General features: G+C 39.9%; 1 protein-coding gene across 8 annotated transcripts in view; it reads right to left on the minus strand.

Annotated features, from left to right (window-relative positions):
- asxl2 (ASXL transcriptional regulator 2) overlaps positions 1-13626 on the minus strand; it is a 216476-nt gene that overhangs the window by 78875 nt on the left and 123975 nt on the right. For 7 of the 8 annotated variants that reach the window (XM_080192284.1, XM_080192279.1, XM_080192278.1 and 4 more), the window contains one exon: positions 4857-4965. The exons of the other annotated variant lie outside the window; for it this stretch is intronic. In XM_080192284.1, the coding sequence (XP_080048410.1) occupies positions 4857-4934 (78 nt within the window). In that variant the 5' untranslated portion in view covers positions 4935-4965. The remainder of the gene's footprint in view (positions 1-4856; positions 4966-13626) is intronic. 8 annotated transcript variants of the gene reach the window in all.

A 13626-nucleotide genomic window follows, 5' to 3' on the forward strand; every position in this document is an offset into this window, starting at 1 on the left:
TCTCCACACAGTCAACCGCAACCAGAATTGAACCTGGGTTCCTGGAGCTGTGAGGCAGCAATACTGGCTGTTGGTGTCAATTGTTGTTGTTATAGCAAATTACTGCAGATGCTGGAATCTCATGTCCTCATGGCTATCCTTGGCTTGTTGCAACATGCAGTGAAGCACAATGCAAAGTGGACAAACTGGACAAACAACTTCTGGACAAACAATCTTCCGATTAGGCACTTTACAGTCTTCCAGACTTAACACTGAATTCAACAACTTCAGAGTTTGAACTCTCTCCTCCAACTTCACTCCGATCATTTTATTTCATTTTATCCCATTTATTTATCTTTTATTTTCATTTCTCATATCATTTCATTTTTCCACCTTTTCAAAAAATCTCACTTTCCATCTTCTTCCCCCCACCACTGTCTTCCTTTCCCTCACTCCATGAGGGATATCTGTTGCATGTCTCAGGTTGGTCTTTGATACTCTGCTTACCTATGTTCTGTCATTTACACATTCTGATCTTGTAATGGCCGCTATCAGCGCCATTCTTCGCCATGATCACCACTATTTACATTCCCTTTGCCGTCTTGTTTCTTTGTCAATCCTGCCCACCCATTCCCACACCCCCTCACCCTAACAGTATAAACATCATCCTATATTCTATTGTCTTCAGCTCTGATGAAGCGGTTCCAAACTCGAAACATTAACTCTATTCCCTCTCCTCAGATGCTGTCAGACCTGCAGAGATTTTCCAGCTTTTTCAGTTTTGGTTCAGTTATCAATGGCTGGAGATAAATGAGTATAGCTGTCAAATACACTGGATAATGACGAAAATAATTTTAACAGACAATGTAAATGTGGGCCAGCTGATAGTCCAGATACAGTATAATACAGATGGGCGGCATAGTGGTTAATACTGCTGCGACATGGTAGTAGATACTTGGGTTCAATTCTGGCCTTGAGTGACTGTGTGGAGTTTGGACATTCTTCCCATGTCTGCACGGACCTCCTCCTGCTGTTCCAGTTTCCTCCCACAGTCCAAAGATGTACAGATGAAGTGGATTGGCCATCGTATATTGCCCTTTAGTCTCCAGGGATGTGTAGGTTACATGGATTAGCCATGGCAAATGCATGGGATTACAGGTAGAAGGGAAGTCCAGGATGGGATGCTCATTCAGAGAGCAATGCAGACTTGATGGGCCCAAGGCCACTTCCTGCACTTAAGGATTCTATTTCTCTTCAGCTCCTGTTCCACATAAGCCTGGTGATAGTTACATTTATCAAACATAACAATCAATAATATGTCAGACATAATCAAATGAGTTGGTACTTTGTCAATGTGAAGGCAAATATTCTGTGCCATGCCTCATTTGGGGAGTGATCTGGTTGTAAACTGCTGTAAATGTTACTCAGTCAGCCAAAGCAAGGGCATGAGAGCAAACAAATTCATGAGAAGGACCTGATTCTGCTTCTGACAGCACCAGTGGAGAAACTGGGCACTTAGTAAATAGGGCAAAACTTTATCTCTAAGTATTCTTGTAATTGTATACAATTTTTATAATAATTTAGTAAATTTGATTGTTTAGGTAACCAACACAGTGAATCGGATTTTCAAAGCAAGGTGTGGAACCTGACACTAAGATGAATTTTGAGTCTAGACACTCAACCATGTCACGAACACAACACTATTTTTAAATGCGGATGTGCTGCCTGGGTCGGAGGCAAACTCAGCAGCCAACTAGAAGCGCTAAGCACAATCAGATGACGGGAATGTCCTGCCTGGTGTTAGTTACAAAGGCAGGAAGCAACCATGTTAGAGCCTTTGCTGAATAGAACAGACAGTCCCTCTAAACTTCAAGAATAAAAGATTGGTTATTGGTTAGGGCAAGATTAGGGCCAGAGACAGCAGTGGGAAGTTGTGCGTGGAGCCTGAAGAGATAGGAGAGGCACTGAATGAGTATTTTCCATCAATATTCACGCAGGAAAAAGTCAGTGTAGTCGAGGAGAATACTGCGATACCAGGTAGTAGACTAAACGGGATTGAGGTACATGAGGAGGAGGTGTTGGCAATTCTTGAGAGTGTGAAAATAGATAAGTCCCCTGGGCCGGATGGGATTTACCCGAGGAGTCTCTGGGGGGATAGGGAGGAGATTGCAGAGCCTTTGGCTTTGATCTTCATGTCGTCATTAGCTTCAGATGTAGTGCTGGAAGACTGGCGGATAGCAAATGTTGTCCCCTTGTTCAAGGAGGGGAGTAGAGACCATCTTGGGAATTATAGACCAGTGAGCCTTACTTCTGTTGTGGGCCAAGTTTTGGAAAGAATTATAAGGGATAGGATTTATAATCATCTAGAGGGAAATAAATTGATTAGGGATAGTCAACACGGTTTTGTGAAGGGTAGGTCGTGCCTCGCAAATCTTATCGAGTTTTTTGAAAAGGTGACCAAAGAGGTGGATAAGGGTAAGGCAGTTGACGTGGTGTATATGGATTTTAGCAAAGCGTTTGATAAGGTTCCCCATGGTAGGCTATTGCAGAAAATGCAGATGCATGGGATTGAGGGTGATTTAGCAGTTTGGATCAGGAATTGGCTAGCTGATAGAAGACAGAGGGTGGTGGTTGATGGGAAATATTCAACCTGGAGTTCAGTTACAAGTGGTGAACCTCAAGGATCTGTTTTGGGGCCACTGCTGTTTGTCATTTTTATAAATGACCTAGATGAGGGTGTAGAAGGATGGATTAGTAAATTTGCTGATGACACCAAAGTTGGAGGAGTTGTAGGCAGTGAGGATGGATGTTACAGTTTGCAGAGGGACATAGATAAGCTGCAGAGCTGGGCCGAGAGGTGGCAGATGGAGTTTAATACGGAAAAGTGTGAGGTGATTCACTTTGGTAAGAATAACAGGAGTACAGAATATAGGGCTAATGGAAGGACTCTTAGTAGTGTTGACGAGCAGAGAGATCTCGGGGTACATGTGCATAGCTCCCTGAAAGTTGCCACCCAGGTTGATAAGGTTGTTAAGAAGGCGTACGGTGTGTTAGCTTTTATTGGTAGGGGCATTGAATTTCGGAGCCGTGAGGTCATGTTACAACTGTACAAAACTCTGGTGCGGCCGCACTTGGAGTATTGCGTACAGTTCTGCTCGCCGTATTATAAGAAAGATGTGGAGGCATTGTAAAGGGTGCAGAGGAGATTTACCAGGATGTTGCCTGGTACGGTGGGAAGGTCTTATGAAGAAAGGCTGAGGGACTTGAGGTTATTTTCATTGGAGAGAAGAAGGTTACGAGGTGACCTGATTGAGGCATACAAGATGATCAAAGGATTGGATAGGGTGGACAGTGAGAGCCTTTTACCTCGGATGGTGATGGCTAACACAAGGGGACATAGCTTTAAATTAAGGGGTGGTAATTATAGGACGGATGTCAGCGGTAGGTTCTTTACTCAGAGGGTAGTAAGGTCGTGGAATGCCCTGCCTGCAGCAGTTATGGACTCGCCAACTTTAATGGCATTCAAATGGTCAGTGGATAGGCATATGGATAACATTGGAACAGTTTAGGTTAGAGGGTCATTAGATTGGTTCCACTGGTCGGCGCAACATCGAGGGCCGAAGGGCCTGTACAGCGCTGTAATGTTCTATGTTCGAAACTGCACCACACAGTAAAGTGGCTATATATGCAAAGTAAGGTACAGTGCAAGTTGGTATGTCAAACTTACACAAATAGACATAAACTTTGAGATTGAACCAGACACCTGGACACTAACAGGCACCAGACATTTTGCTGATTTAGCCTTTGAAAATCCCACCCTCACCTTTCCAGTTCCTTTCCAAACTTTTAAAGAACTTTAGTGGGCTGTTGATTGGAAGTGAGAGGGTGTCCCATTCCCACTCATCTTTGCCATCTCACATCCAATCCCTTACAAATTTCAAACTGTCAAGAGGCATCAGGATCTGTGACAACCTCTGGGACTACGATTTTGAAATCAGCCCTAAATCAGGTTCCAATCTGCCAGCATTTGAAAATCCCGCCCCATGTTCCTGTAATTATAATTCATCACATATTCAAACAAAGATTTTTTTTTGCCATTCCTTCTGTCAAACAATGAAATAGCCTCCAGGGACATTCCTATAGATATTGTCAATGCTTCTCTCTGGTAAACCCACCATCAAGCACTTTAAACAGTGCTTCCCTTCTGAACTAGTTTTCTCTCTGTCCATAAGGTGACTTGGGCTTATACTTAATTGTCCCAATTGCAGCCAGAATGTGAATCAAGTGTGGATTCAAACTGCAGTCTCCTGGTGAAGAGACCAGCACTCTTCCAGTTATTAGTCAAATTACAAAATAAGACTCAGAACAAAAATACTGTGGAATTGTGAATTTGCCGTCACCTCCGAGATCCAGGTTCATATCCAATCTTTCCTGACACAATACTCTTCACTTTTCAGGAGGGTAATTTAAAATGAAGGGAAGTAGTCTCCACCCAGTTCCTTATGGTTTATGATCTTCGAACACAAAATCACCTATAAACTTGTGCTAATTCTCACAGGCATATCATAACGATGCAGGGAATGGAAAAATTAGCACTGTTGAAATAGTGGATTGTTCTTCCAACGGCAGATTAAAATCACATTATAAGAACTCAGTAAGAGAGTTTATTTTGCATCCACCGTGATTAATCTGACACAAGGCTTCTTAATCCAAAAGTGCTTCACCCCTAGCACTGTTATTCTTATTTTAATCGCCACCAGTAAATTTAATTTTTAAAAAATGAAACCAGAATTACAATCGGTTAGAAATTTGCTCCTCCAAGTACACAAACAATGTTTAGATGACAACATTATTGTAGTTCTTTACAAAAAACTCACCTTCAAAGTGTAAACTCCCATGCGGCCAGGTACCTTATAGAAAATACCCTCTTCTCCCCTAGAATTTGTGTGAAGCATAGCATTCAAGCAAGCCAATGGAGATGTGCCACTAGGAGAAACAGAAATAACATCAATTGAGTATGGTGTATGGAACATTTGTAAGTCAAGATCCAATGATTACAAAATTCTTTGATGTATTTTATAAAAGAAAGCTATACAACATGGTGCCAATCTTGCATATTAATGCCTTGTCCTGTAGCCAGAATTTGTCTATAATTCACATCCACTCTTATTTGATTTTCTGAATAATCATAATACAGTCAGAAAGGTACTTTTGTCGTTCAGGGTATCGAACCTACAAAAATCTGTCTTTGGAGTTTTTGGCAGCTCTCTAAAATGCTTACCTAATCACTACTATGAAGAATAAGATGTCATAACTTGCAGTGCCAAGTATGCTTTGGTTGATATCTGAAGCAGATTATTGGAATTCGTATTGCAGTTATTTACAGGAGTGTTCCGGGCATCAAATTGTGGGCAAAAAAAGTATGAAAAGCTTCCATATTTTATGTATGCTGGATTGCTAAAATTCCAGGATTGGCCAACAGCTTTCTGGAATTGAAGGTCCAACTCCAGGACACTGCTGTTTACAATCCTGGAAAAAAATCATCAAGACATTGGGAAATTCTTAGTCATTCCCTTCATCAGTTATAAATATATTGAAAATGGGGGGAAAAAGGATGTTTGGTTGACAGTCAAGCATTATCCTATTGGGTAATGAGTCTTTTTGCTTTACAGCTGGCATTGAAAGGCAGTGTGTCAGAACGATTGATATGTTGGCCAACACGTTGCTGGAGCAAGCCATGTGAAAAAGCCTCCAGAAATATATCTAATCACAGCTGGCACCTCGATGTGTATGAGGCTTTGTCAATACATTAATTTTAAAAATTCACTATTTTGCTGATGGTATCGATGGAAGAGTGTTTGAACTGTTGAAACTGAAGTTCTTCCCTTAGGAAGTGTCACCAGGTACCAACAAAAACACTGCTGAAACTATTATTCCTGCCTTTGTCATGATCAGACTCAACTTTTCCAGTACTCTCCCAATCATTCTCCTGTCCTCCACTATCTGTAAACTTCAGCTCCTTTTGAACTCTGCTGTCCATAGCATATCCCTTATCTGTGGCTCCACACGCCTATAACCCCTGTCCATCGATTCCTGGTCTCAAAGCACCTCCAATTTAAAGCGATCATAATTGTGTTTCAACCAATTTATGATTTTGTCCCTTTATCTTGTTAACCTCCTTCAGCCCCAGCACAACCCACGTGGAATTCTTCATCCTTGTGATACTCACCTTCTGTATGTCTCCTTTTCTTCACCTCATCATTAGTGGCTGTTCCTTCAGCTCTGGAATTCTCCCCCTCACCATCTCCTCACCACCATTCCATCAGCCTCTACTTGTTTAAAGACCCTCCTTAAAATTCACTTCTTTGATCAATCTTTATGCTCACCTTTTCTAAAATCATCTTCTTTGGCTTGCCAACCACTTCTGTCTGTCTGATTACACCTCTGTAATGTGCCTTGGGGCACTTTTATATAAAGACAAGTTTTGTTCCAATGTCATTAAAACTTTTATAGGCCAACATTCAGGAAAATCTTGAACTTTATGGATAGATGCCAGATCTGAGATTAGCAATATGCTTCTTTACTGAAAAGGCAACAATGTTCTCTGACAGCAGTCAGGACTTTGCATTATGTTTGATCTCGTTTTCTTTGTTTCAATAAATGTTAATAAATTCACCTATTTCCAAATTTACAAGTGGAACATTAACATCTTTTCTCTTTTAATAAATTCAGTTTAGCAATCCAGCATTTGTAGTTTATTTCTTTTTCATGTTCTTTTACTTTTTTGAACAGATGATCTTAAAATTTCTTTCAATCATACATTTCCAAAACACAGTGAACTGTTGGGGATTATGGATTTCACATTTCAGTTGGGGTTTTATTTTCAAACAACTTTCTATCAGGCTTTTGTGAGTTGTGTGTGTTTTGGACATGGCTGGTCTGCTCAGCAGTACACTCTGGAGTTCTTTTATTTTGGGAGCACACCATATGCTAATATGGAAGAAGGGTATCTTTAATAATCAACTAGCTGGATTATAGAGGCTATTAGGTTCCGAATCACCGTGAAGTCAAATTTCTGTGCCAGTAAGTGCTACATCCTGCTGGGATTGTTCTGGTTTTGCTTTTAGCATTTCTTTGGCTTTGTTAAATTCTGTAGGTGGGCCTTAAAATTGGAATATAATTAGTCATGTTGGCACAAGCTACAAGAATTCTTTTCATTTGGTTTTTGGACAGAGAAAGCAGAAACAGCAAGCAAATTGTCTGATGCTTTCATGTTCTCCTGAAAGGTTACACCTGAAAAATTATCCCTCTCTTTCAATTGCAGGCCACCTGGATTGTATTACTAGTATCTTCTACTTTTATCTAATATTCTTTCCTTCACTTTTTGTCCTGCCAATTTTCTCTCCTTTGTTCCTCCTCCTCTTTTTTGGAACTCCCACTTCCATTAAATGACTTATCCATGGTGCCAGCACTAATGGAATCATAACGATCTATGTAGTCATTGATAACGTGTGTCCATCCTAAATCTCTCAAATAGTTTCCTTAACTAGGCACATGCAGCAATTAGAAATATATATACCAAATCTAACTCCCACATGGAGCTGGTTCCACCTTTTAGCGGGGGAATAAAATCTTTGAATCTCTAATCTAACTTTAGAATTGCTAAATTAAAAAAAACAGAAAATGCTTAAAATACTCAAAGTCAGGCATTTGTGAAGACACAAATAGTGTTTATTGGGCTTGGATTTTCAGCCTGTTAGGGCCAGGAGCAGATATAGTGGGTGTTAAAATAGTCCCACTGGCTGCTTTCTGCACTCAGCCTTCAATTTATGCAGAGGTGGGATGGGGTCGAGAGGGGTCGGCAGGGCGACCCGACCTATCAGGGTGGGGTGGGTGAGACAGCTTGTGAAGAATCCACTGAGCCCATTTAAAGGAGGTAAGGCCAGTTTAGCTGCCCAGAGATCATCGTCCAGCAGCAAAAGGCCGGTGCACCAGATGAATCGATGAGTCCTCCCCTGTCTGCGTGGGTGAAAGAGCAGCCACAGGATGCCTTGTTTCCACCCCCACACCACTGAAAGCCTGGCTGCAAGATCCAACTGCTAACCCGAGTTCAAAACAGTGGGAAAGATGGTCCCTTTCATCTTGAGACACCCTTACTATTAGTTACCCTCCATTGCGTTCTGCTGCTCCGATCAAGCTGGAAGATGTCTAAATTGGCCTTCCAGCATTGAAAGCCTGTCAGCCTTTCTTTATTGGATGACAAGCCCATCTCCTGGCGCTGTGTGAAAATTGGGGCAAGTGACTGCTTCCCTGCTAGGTGTGGGTTCAGGACCTGGAAAGGTCTCTGTTTCCTACCGGAGAGAAAATCTTGCCAATTCTTTTGGGTTGATGACTTCTCATCAGAACTGGAAAAAATGTTAGAGATGTAACAGATTTTAATTAAGTACAGTAGCAGGGGAAGGTAGATTATGGAGGATGGAGAGAAAAGGGGAAAGAATAAAAGGGAAGATCGCTGATAAAGGTTAAAATACCAAAAACAGTTGTCCAAAAATAAAAGGGGGAACCGTGGTTATGACTGGACATTATCAAACTCAACATTGATTCTGGAAGGCTGCAAAATGCCTAATTGAAAGTTGAAGTGTTGTTGCTCAAGCTACCATTGAGCTTCATTGGAACAGTGTAGGAGGCGAAGGACAGAGTTCAGTGTGGGAGTAGGACAGAGAATTAAAATATTGAGTGTCCCTGGACTCAAAGTGGGAATGAATAACCATAGCATTTGCTCAACAATCAGTGAATCATGCTATGCACAAATATGAACATTAGCCAAATATTGGAACAGACTCAGCTATGATACCTTGCAAGGACTGAAAGCTATTGTGAGAGACATCAAGAATTATTGTCAGTTTTCTAGAACCTGGTGTCAAGAGAAGGAAGAAAATAAAAAAAGTACTTTGATTTATAATGGACGGCTCTGAAATGTATCCAATTACTTAATTAGTCTTGTTGATTGCAGCCTCTGATACACTGTCTGAATGATAAACAATTATTCCTTAATCCTTTCAATCTTCACTCATGGGTATCTCGATATTGTATATTGGTTCACAGTACATGGGCACTGCTGGCTGGAGCAGCATTTATTGCCCATCCCCAAGTGGCTCTGAGGGGGCAGTTGAAAATCAACCATATTGCTGTGGATCTGGAGTCACATGCAAGCTAGACCAGGCAAGGACAGGAGATTTCCTTCCCTGAAGGCCACGAGTGAACCAGATGGGTTTTTACAAACAATTGACAGTGGTTACACAATCATCATTAGACTTTTAATGCCCGAAACTCTCTCTCAATAGGAGATGTTGGACTAATTCAAGGAGACTTTGGATAGAGTGGAATATTAAAATGGTGATCTTGAAATCATTGTTGATTGTTTGTTATAACTTATCTGGTCTACTAACGTTCTTTAGGGAAAGAAATCTGTTGTCCTTACCTGGTCTGGCCTATGTGTGACTCCAGATCCACAGCAATGTGATTGACTCTCAACTATCCCTTCAAGAACGATTAGGGATGAGCAATAAATGCTAGGCCAGTCAGTGACACTTGCATTCCATGAACAAATAAAACACTGGAGCCATCACATGGCTGAACAGAAAGTTTCCTGTTTTTACTGTCTGCCATTTGGCCTATTGATAAATAAGTTGTTTATGAATGCACTTGCCTTGACCATCAAGTCCCAGGATGGGACTCAAATCTGGAGCATCTGGCTGAGACGCTGAGTGTTATCCACTGCACCAGAAGACCTCCATCTTTATTGTGGAGGCACCTTTAATGTTTCAATGTGGATTCCTTACCTTCTACAATTTTGAAATCCAACTAACATTTAAATTAATTTGCCATTCTTCAGCACTTCAACTTATTTGGTCCATCACTCTGAATGCTTCCATTTTTCTTACTCTGGTTCTGTAATTTGGTGTTGTCAGACTTTTAAAAATTGGTACAAGTAGCTTCCTTCCATGTTGCAGTACAAGAATAACTCATGAAATATTACCAAATTCAAACAGTACATGGAGCTTATAAACACAAATTTGCACTCATTTGGAATCCCTACTGCCAAACCAATTTATTTGGATAGATCTTACAGTGGTCAATAACTCAATTACTTGTTTGAACAAAAAACTGAAAGGCAAGTATATGACTCATTATGGCAATCGTTAGTCCATATCAGGGTGCTACCTCATAATATTTGATGGGGCCATTCTGTACTAAAACCCAAAACAAGTAAAAAGTACTTAAAACATGAGCAAAAAGGTTTTCAGCCAGTTTTGTCTTCAATGGCTATCATCACTAACACAAGCTTTGTAAGTGCTGATCATAATTCCACATAGAGGTTATTTTACAATTAATTGCACTTCATAAACTATAACAATTAATATAAATTCTCTTCAAATACTTTCAGTCTGTGAACATTTATTGTAAAAAATGCATTAAATTGAGTACTCATTTAGCAATTATATTCACTTTAATTAAATATTGTTCTAATTAAATTCTGGCCTATGCCTTGGCTCTCAGCATAATTCAACAAAATCCATTTCAGAAATTACAACACCCTAATAGGCTGTTCCTTAAATTCAATCCACAAATCAAATAAACTTCAAAAGGATTCAACTTAATTATATTTTGCTGTATTTTTCTAAACTCTTCTGATGTTTAGCTCAAAGAAGTGCCTGTCCCAACAGCTCCAGCCCTTGGAAAATAAAACATTTCACTAGAAGATCTGACCTCTGATGGGCAAATCTCAACTGAATTGACACTGTGTAATTGAATATCACAATTATTATGCAACTTTGGTGGGAGATTTTCTGTGCAATTATTTATACATGTACACAATTGTGTTTGTTTCATTAATTGAGAGTGTCAGAGATTCTTTAACACTGTTCCTAATAAAGATGCAAATGCAACTGGAATGACCAGAACCTGTGCATACATATACACTCTCAAAAAGAAAATCCCATTTATAGCTTTGTGGTGAAAGAAAAATACATCTATGCTTTGTTAGTTTTATGATCAAGATGAGATTTTTCTCGACAGATTTTTGTTGCATTTTCTCATTTTTTTTTCAACAGATTACATGATAATCTAAAATCAAAATCACTCAGCATATTTAACAGATAAATTAACTGCATATTGATTATTGTGCTCTTATCAAAGTATTTATCCAATGCTTATGCTAAAAACCAAATAAACATTTCAAGAATGTAGTGTGATAGTTGCCATAGTATTGAACAGCACAACTATTTTGTCACAGAACACATACAAGTCTTCTTACATCTGAATGAGGGAGTGCTTGTTTTGTTGGGACAATACCATATATGCTTAATCAAAAGTCATATTCTGTTAAAATACTATCATCCAATTAGATCTCACGAAGTTCCTGGATCTTGTAGTATCGACAAGCAAAAATTGAGCAAAAAAAACATGTTCTCTTGAAGGATATCTGCAGCACCTAAAATGGTTCCTTGGCATCAAATATTCTCACCTGTCTTTTCCCTTGTCAGGAAATGACATGACGACTCCTGCTGAATAAACACTTCTTGTGAAGTAGGGCATACGCTTACTTCAAAGATATGGAATGTCTACAGAAAGTTTACAACGTTTTGAAGCTTCAAAGATGGCATTATTTTTTTCAAGTGCGAAGTTTGACAAATTAGCTTTGCTTGCAAACACAAAATGCAAGGAAATAAACTTGAGTTTCACATTCTTTACTTGCAATTTGCTACAAGTCAAAAATGCCACAAATATATTTTCACATGCCCTGTGCTTTGCTAATCAATCTCCTGAGTGCTCAACAAGTTTTTGTGGCAAAGAACTGTCTTAAATCAACCAGGACGTAGCTCCCAAATACTGCAAAGACTTAGAAATCAACAGTGGCCACTTGAACAAAGCACAGTTGATTACAACTTTATTAGTGATATCTTCAGGAAAGGAGGTGGGGGTTGGGGTTTGGTAACAAAGGGAAAACAGCATTGTGATTTTAGATATTATGAATTTGCAGAGTATATATCGTGGGAAAATGGGTCCTGGTCCTTCCAATGGTTTGTCATAACTCATGTATGAAATCAAAGGTGAGATCTTAATCAATTCTCCCACTTTGAAGTTTTCCAAACTGCTGAAGACTTGTCAGTACTTCAAAGTGGTAGCTGTCGATCTCTATGACAATCCCACGACAAAATGCTCCAATCAATACTTAAAAGTCTTTAGCATGTAAAACACAATGGCGGGAATTAGTAAACATTTATGTTCAATCAATTTTCATGCCATTTGGGAGTTTATAGCCATCCGCTTAATGTACTCTAACAATGTGTAAGCCATGTCTGGAATTGGAAGTTACAGAGATATAGTTAATAATTCTAATGCCCACTTGTATTTGAAGACCAAAGGCAACTGATTGTTATAGTTCAGTTCCCCAGAAGTGGTCAGGTTGTTCCATTACAAAGATCAATCATTTTAAATATCAGATGTATATACTAGTCACTTGTGCAATTTAGGAAGCATAACAGATGCAGATTCCTGCTGGATTCCACTGTGAATACAATCTTCAAGCAAGATGTTTCCTCGCAGTTCTTTCTGTGAGCAGCCTTGGTTTAAAATCTGATGAAATTCTTGCCATAAACAAGCCAAACGCCATCAAAAACAATGCAGCAACAGCCTGGATGACACCTGATTAATGAATCATCAAGCAACAGTGGAACATTTGTAAACTTAAACCACTTTTTCTTATGAAGGCAGCAATAAATTAATATGTTAGCTCCAAACAATTATGACCAATTTGGAAACCACACTGGGTCATTCTACAAGTTAACTTTTCGAGCACAGCTGATTGCTCATGAGGAGGATGTATTAGGACTTCAGGTTTGTGACTCCAAGCTGAGAGTTCAAACTCATGAAATTATTCCAAAGGAGGAGATATGAGGAATCAGGTGGGATTACAGAGGAAGAAAACAGCTGAAGTGTAATGTACTGGGGCACAGAGAGAAAATGTGGGTTAACCAGGACAGGGTTGATGGACATGGAGGTTTCATTGTGGGATGGAATACGAGTGGCTGCTTTTTGGAGAAATGGAAAGGCTAGAAATATTCAGTAGGTCCGGGAGCATCTGTGGAAATTGAAACACAGTTAACGTTTCAGATCGATATATTTTCACTCTAACAGTCGGTGATCAACCCGAGACATTAGATGGAATTTTTCAGCCTTCACTCCAGTCAGAACAATGGGACTGTACTTCAGTCAGTGAAGGAAAGGGTAGCACTAGCACTTGGAATTTTCAGGCTGCAGCAATGGGAAGATGGTCTGGGAGGGCTGCTCCCCTGATCTCTCATTCTTACCTGGAGGACCTGCTGCATGATTTGGGTATTTGAAGGCAGGGTCAGGGAATAAGGATTGAAGGCACAGCTGAAAGTGAACTTTTGCTATCTGATCACCAAAATGCTAAAAAATCTTGTCTCAGCTATGTATTGTCTTTTTTTCAAGGGAGGGAGGGGGTCCCTATGTCAAAACTCAAAAGCAAGATGATTCCCAACTTCTTCATCTTCAATTTCCTTCTATATCTTGTGCTTCAATGGTAGTAAATAGTCAGATTTCCCTTAAGGCTACATAATG

The sequence above is a fragment of the Carcharhinus amblyrhynchos genome, chromosome 7, assembly GCF_965287045.1.
Source record: "Carcharhinus amblyrhynchos chromosome 7, sCarAmb.v2.hapA, whole genome shotgun sequence".
Lineage (NCBI taxonomy): Eukaryota > Metazoa > Chordata > Chondrichthyes > Carcharhiniformes > Carcharhinidae > Carcharhinus > Carcharhinus amblyrhynchos.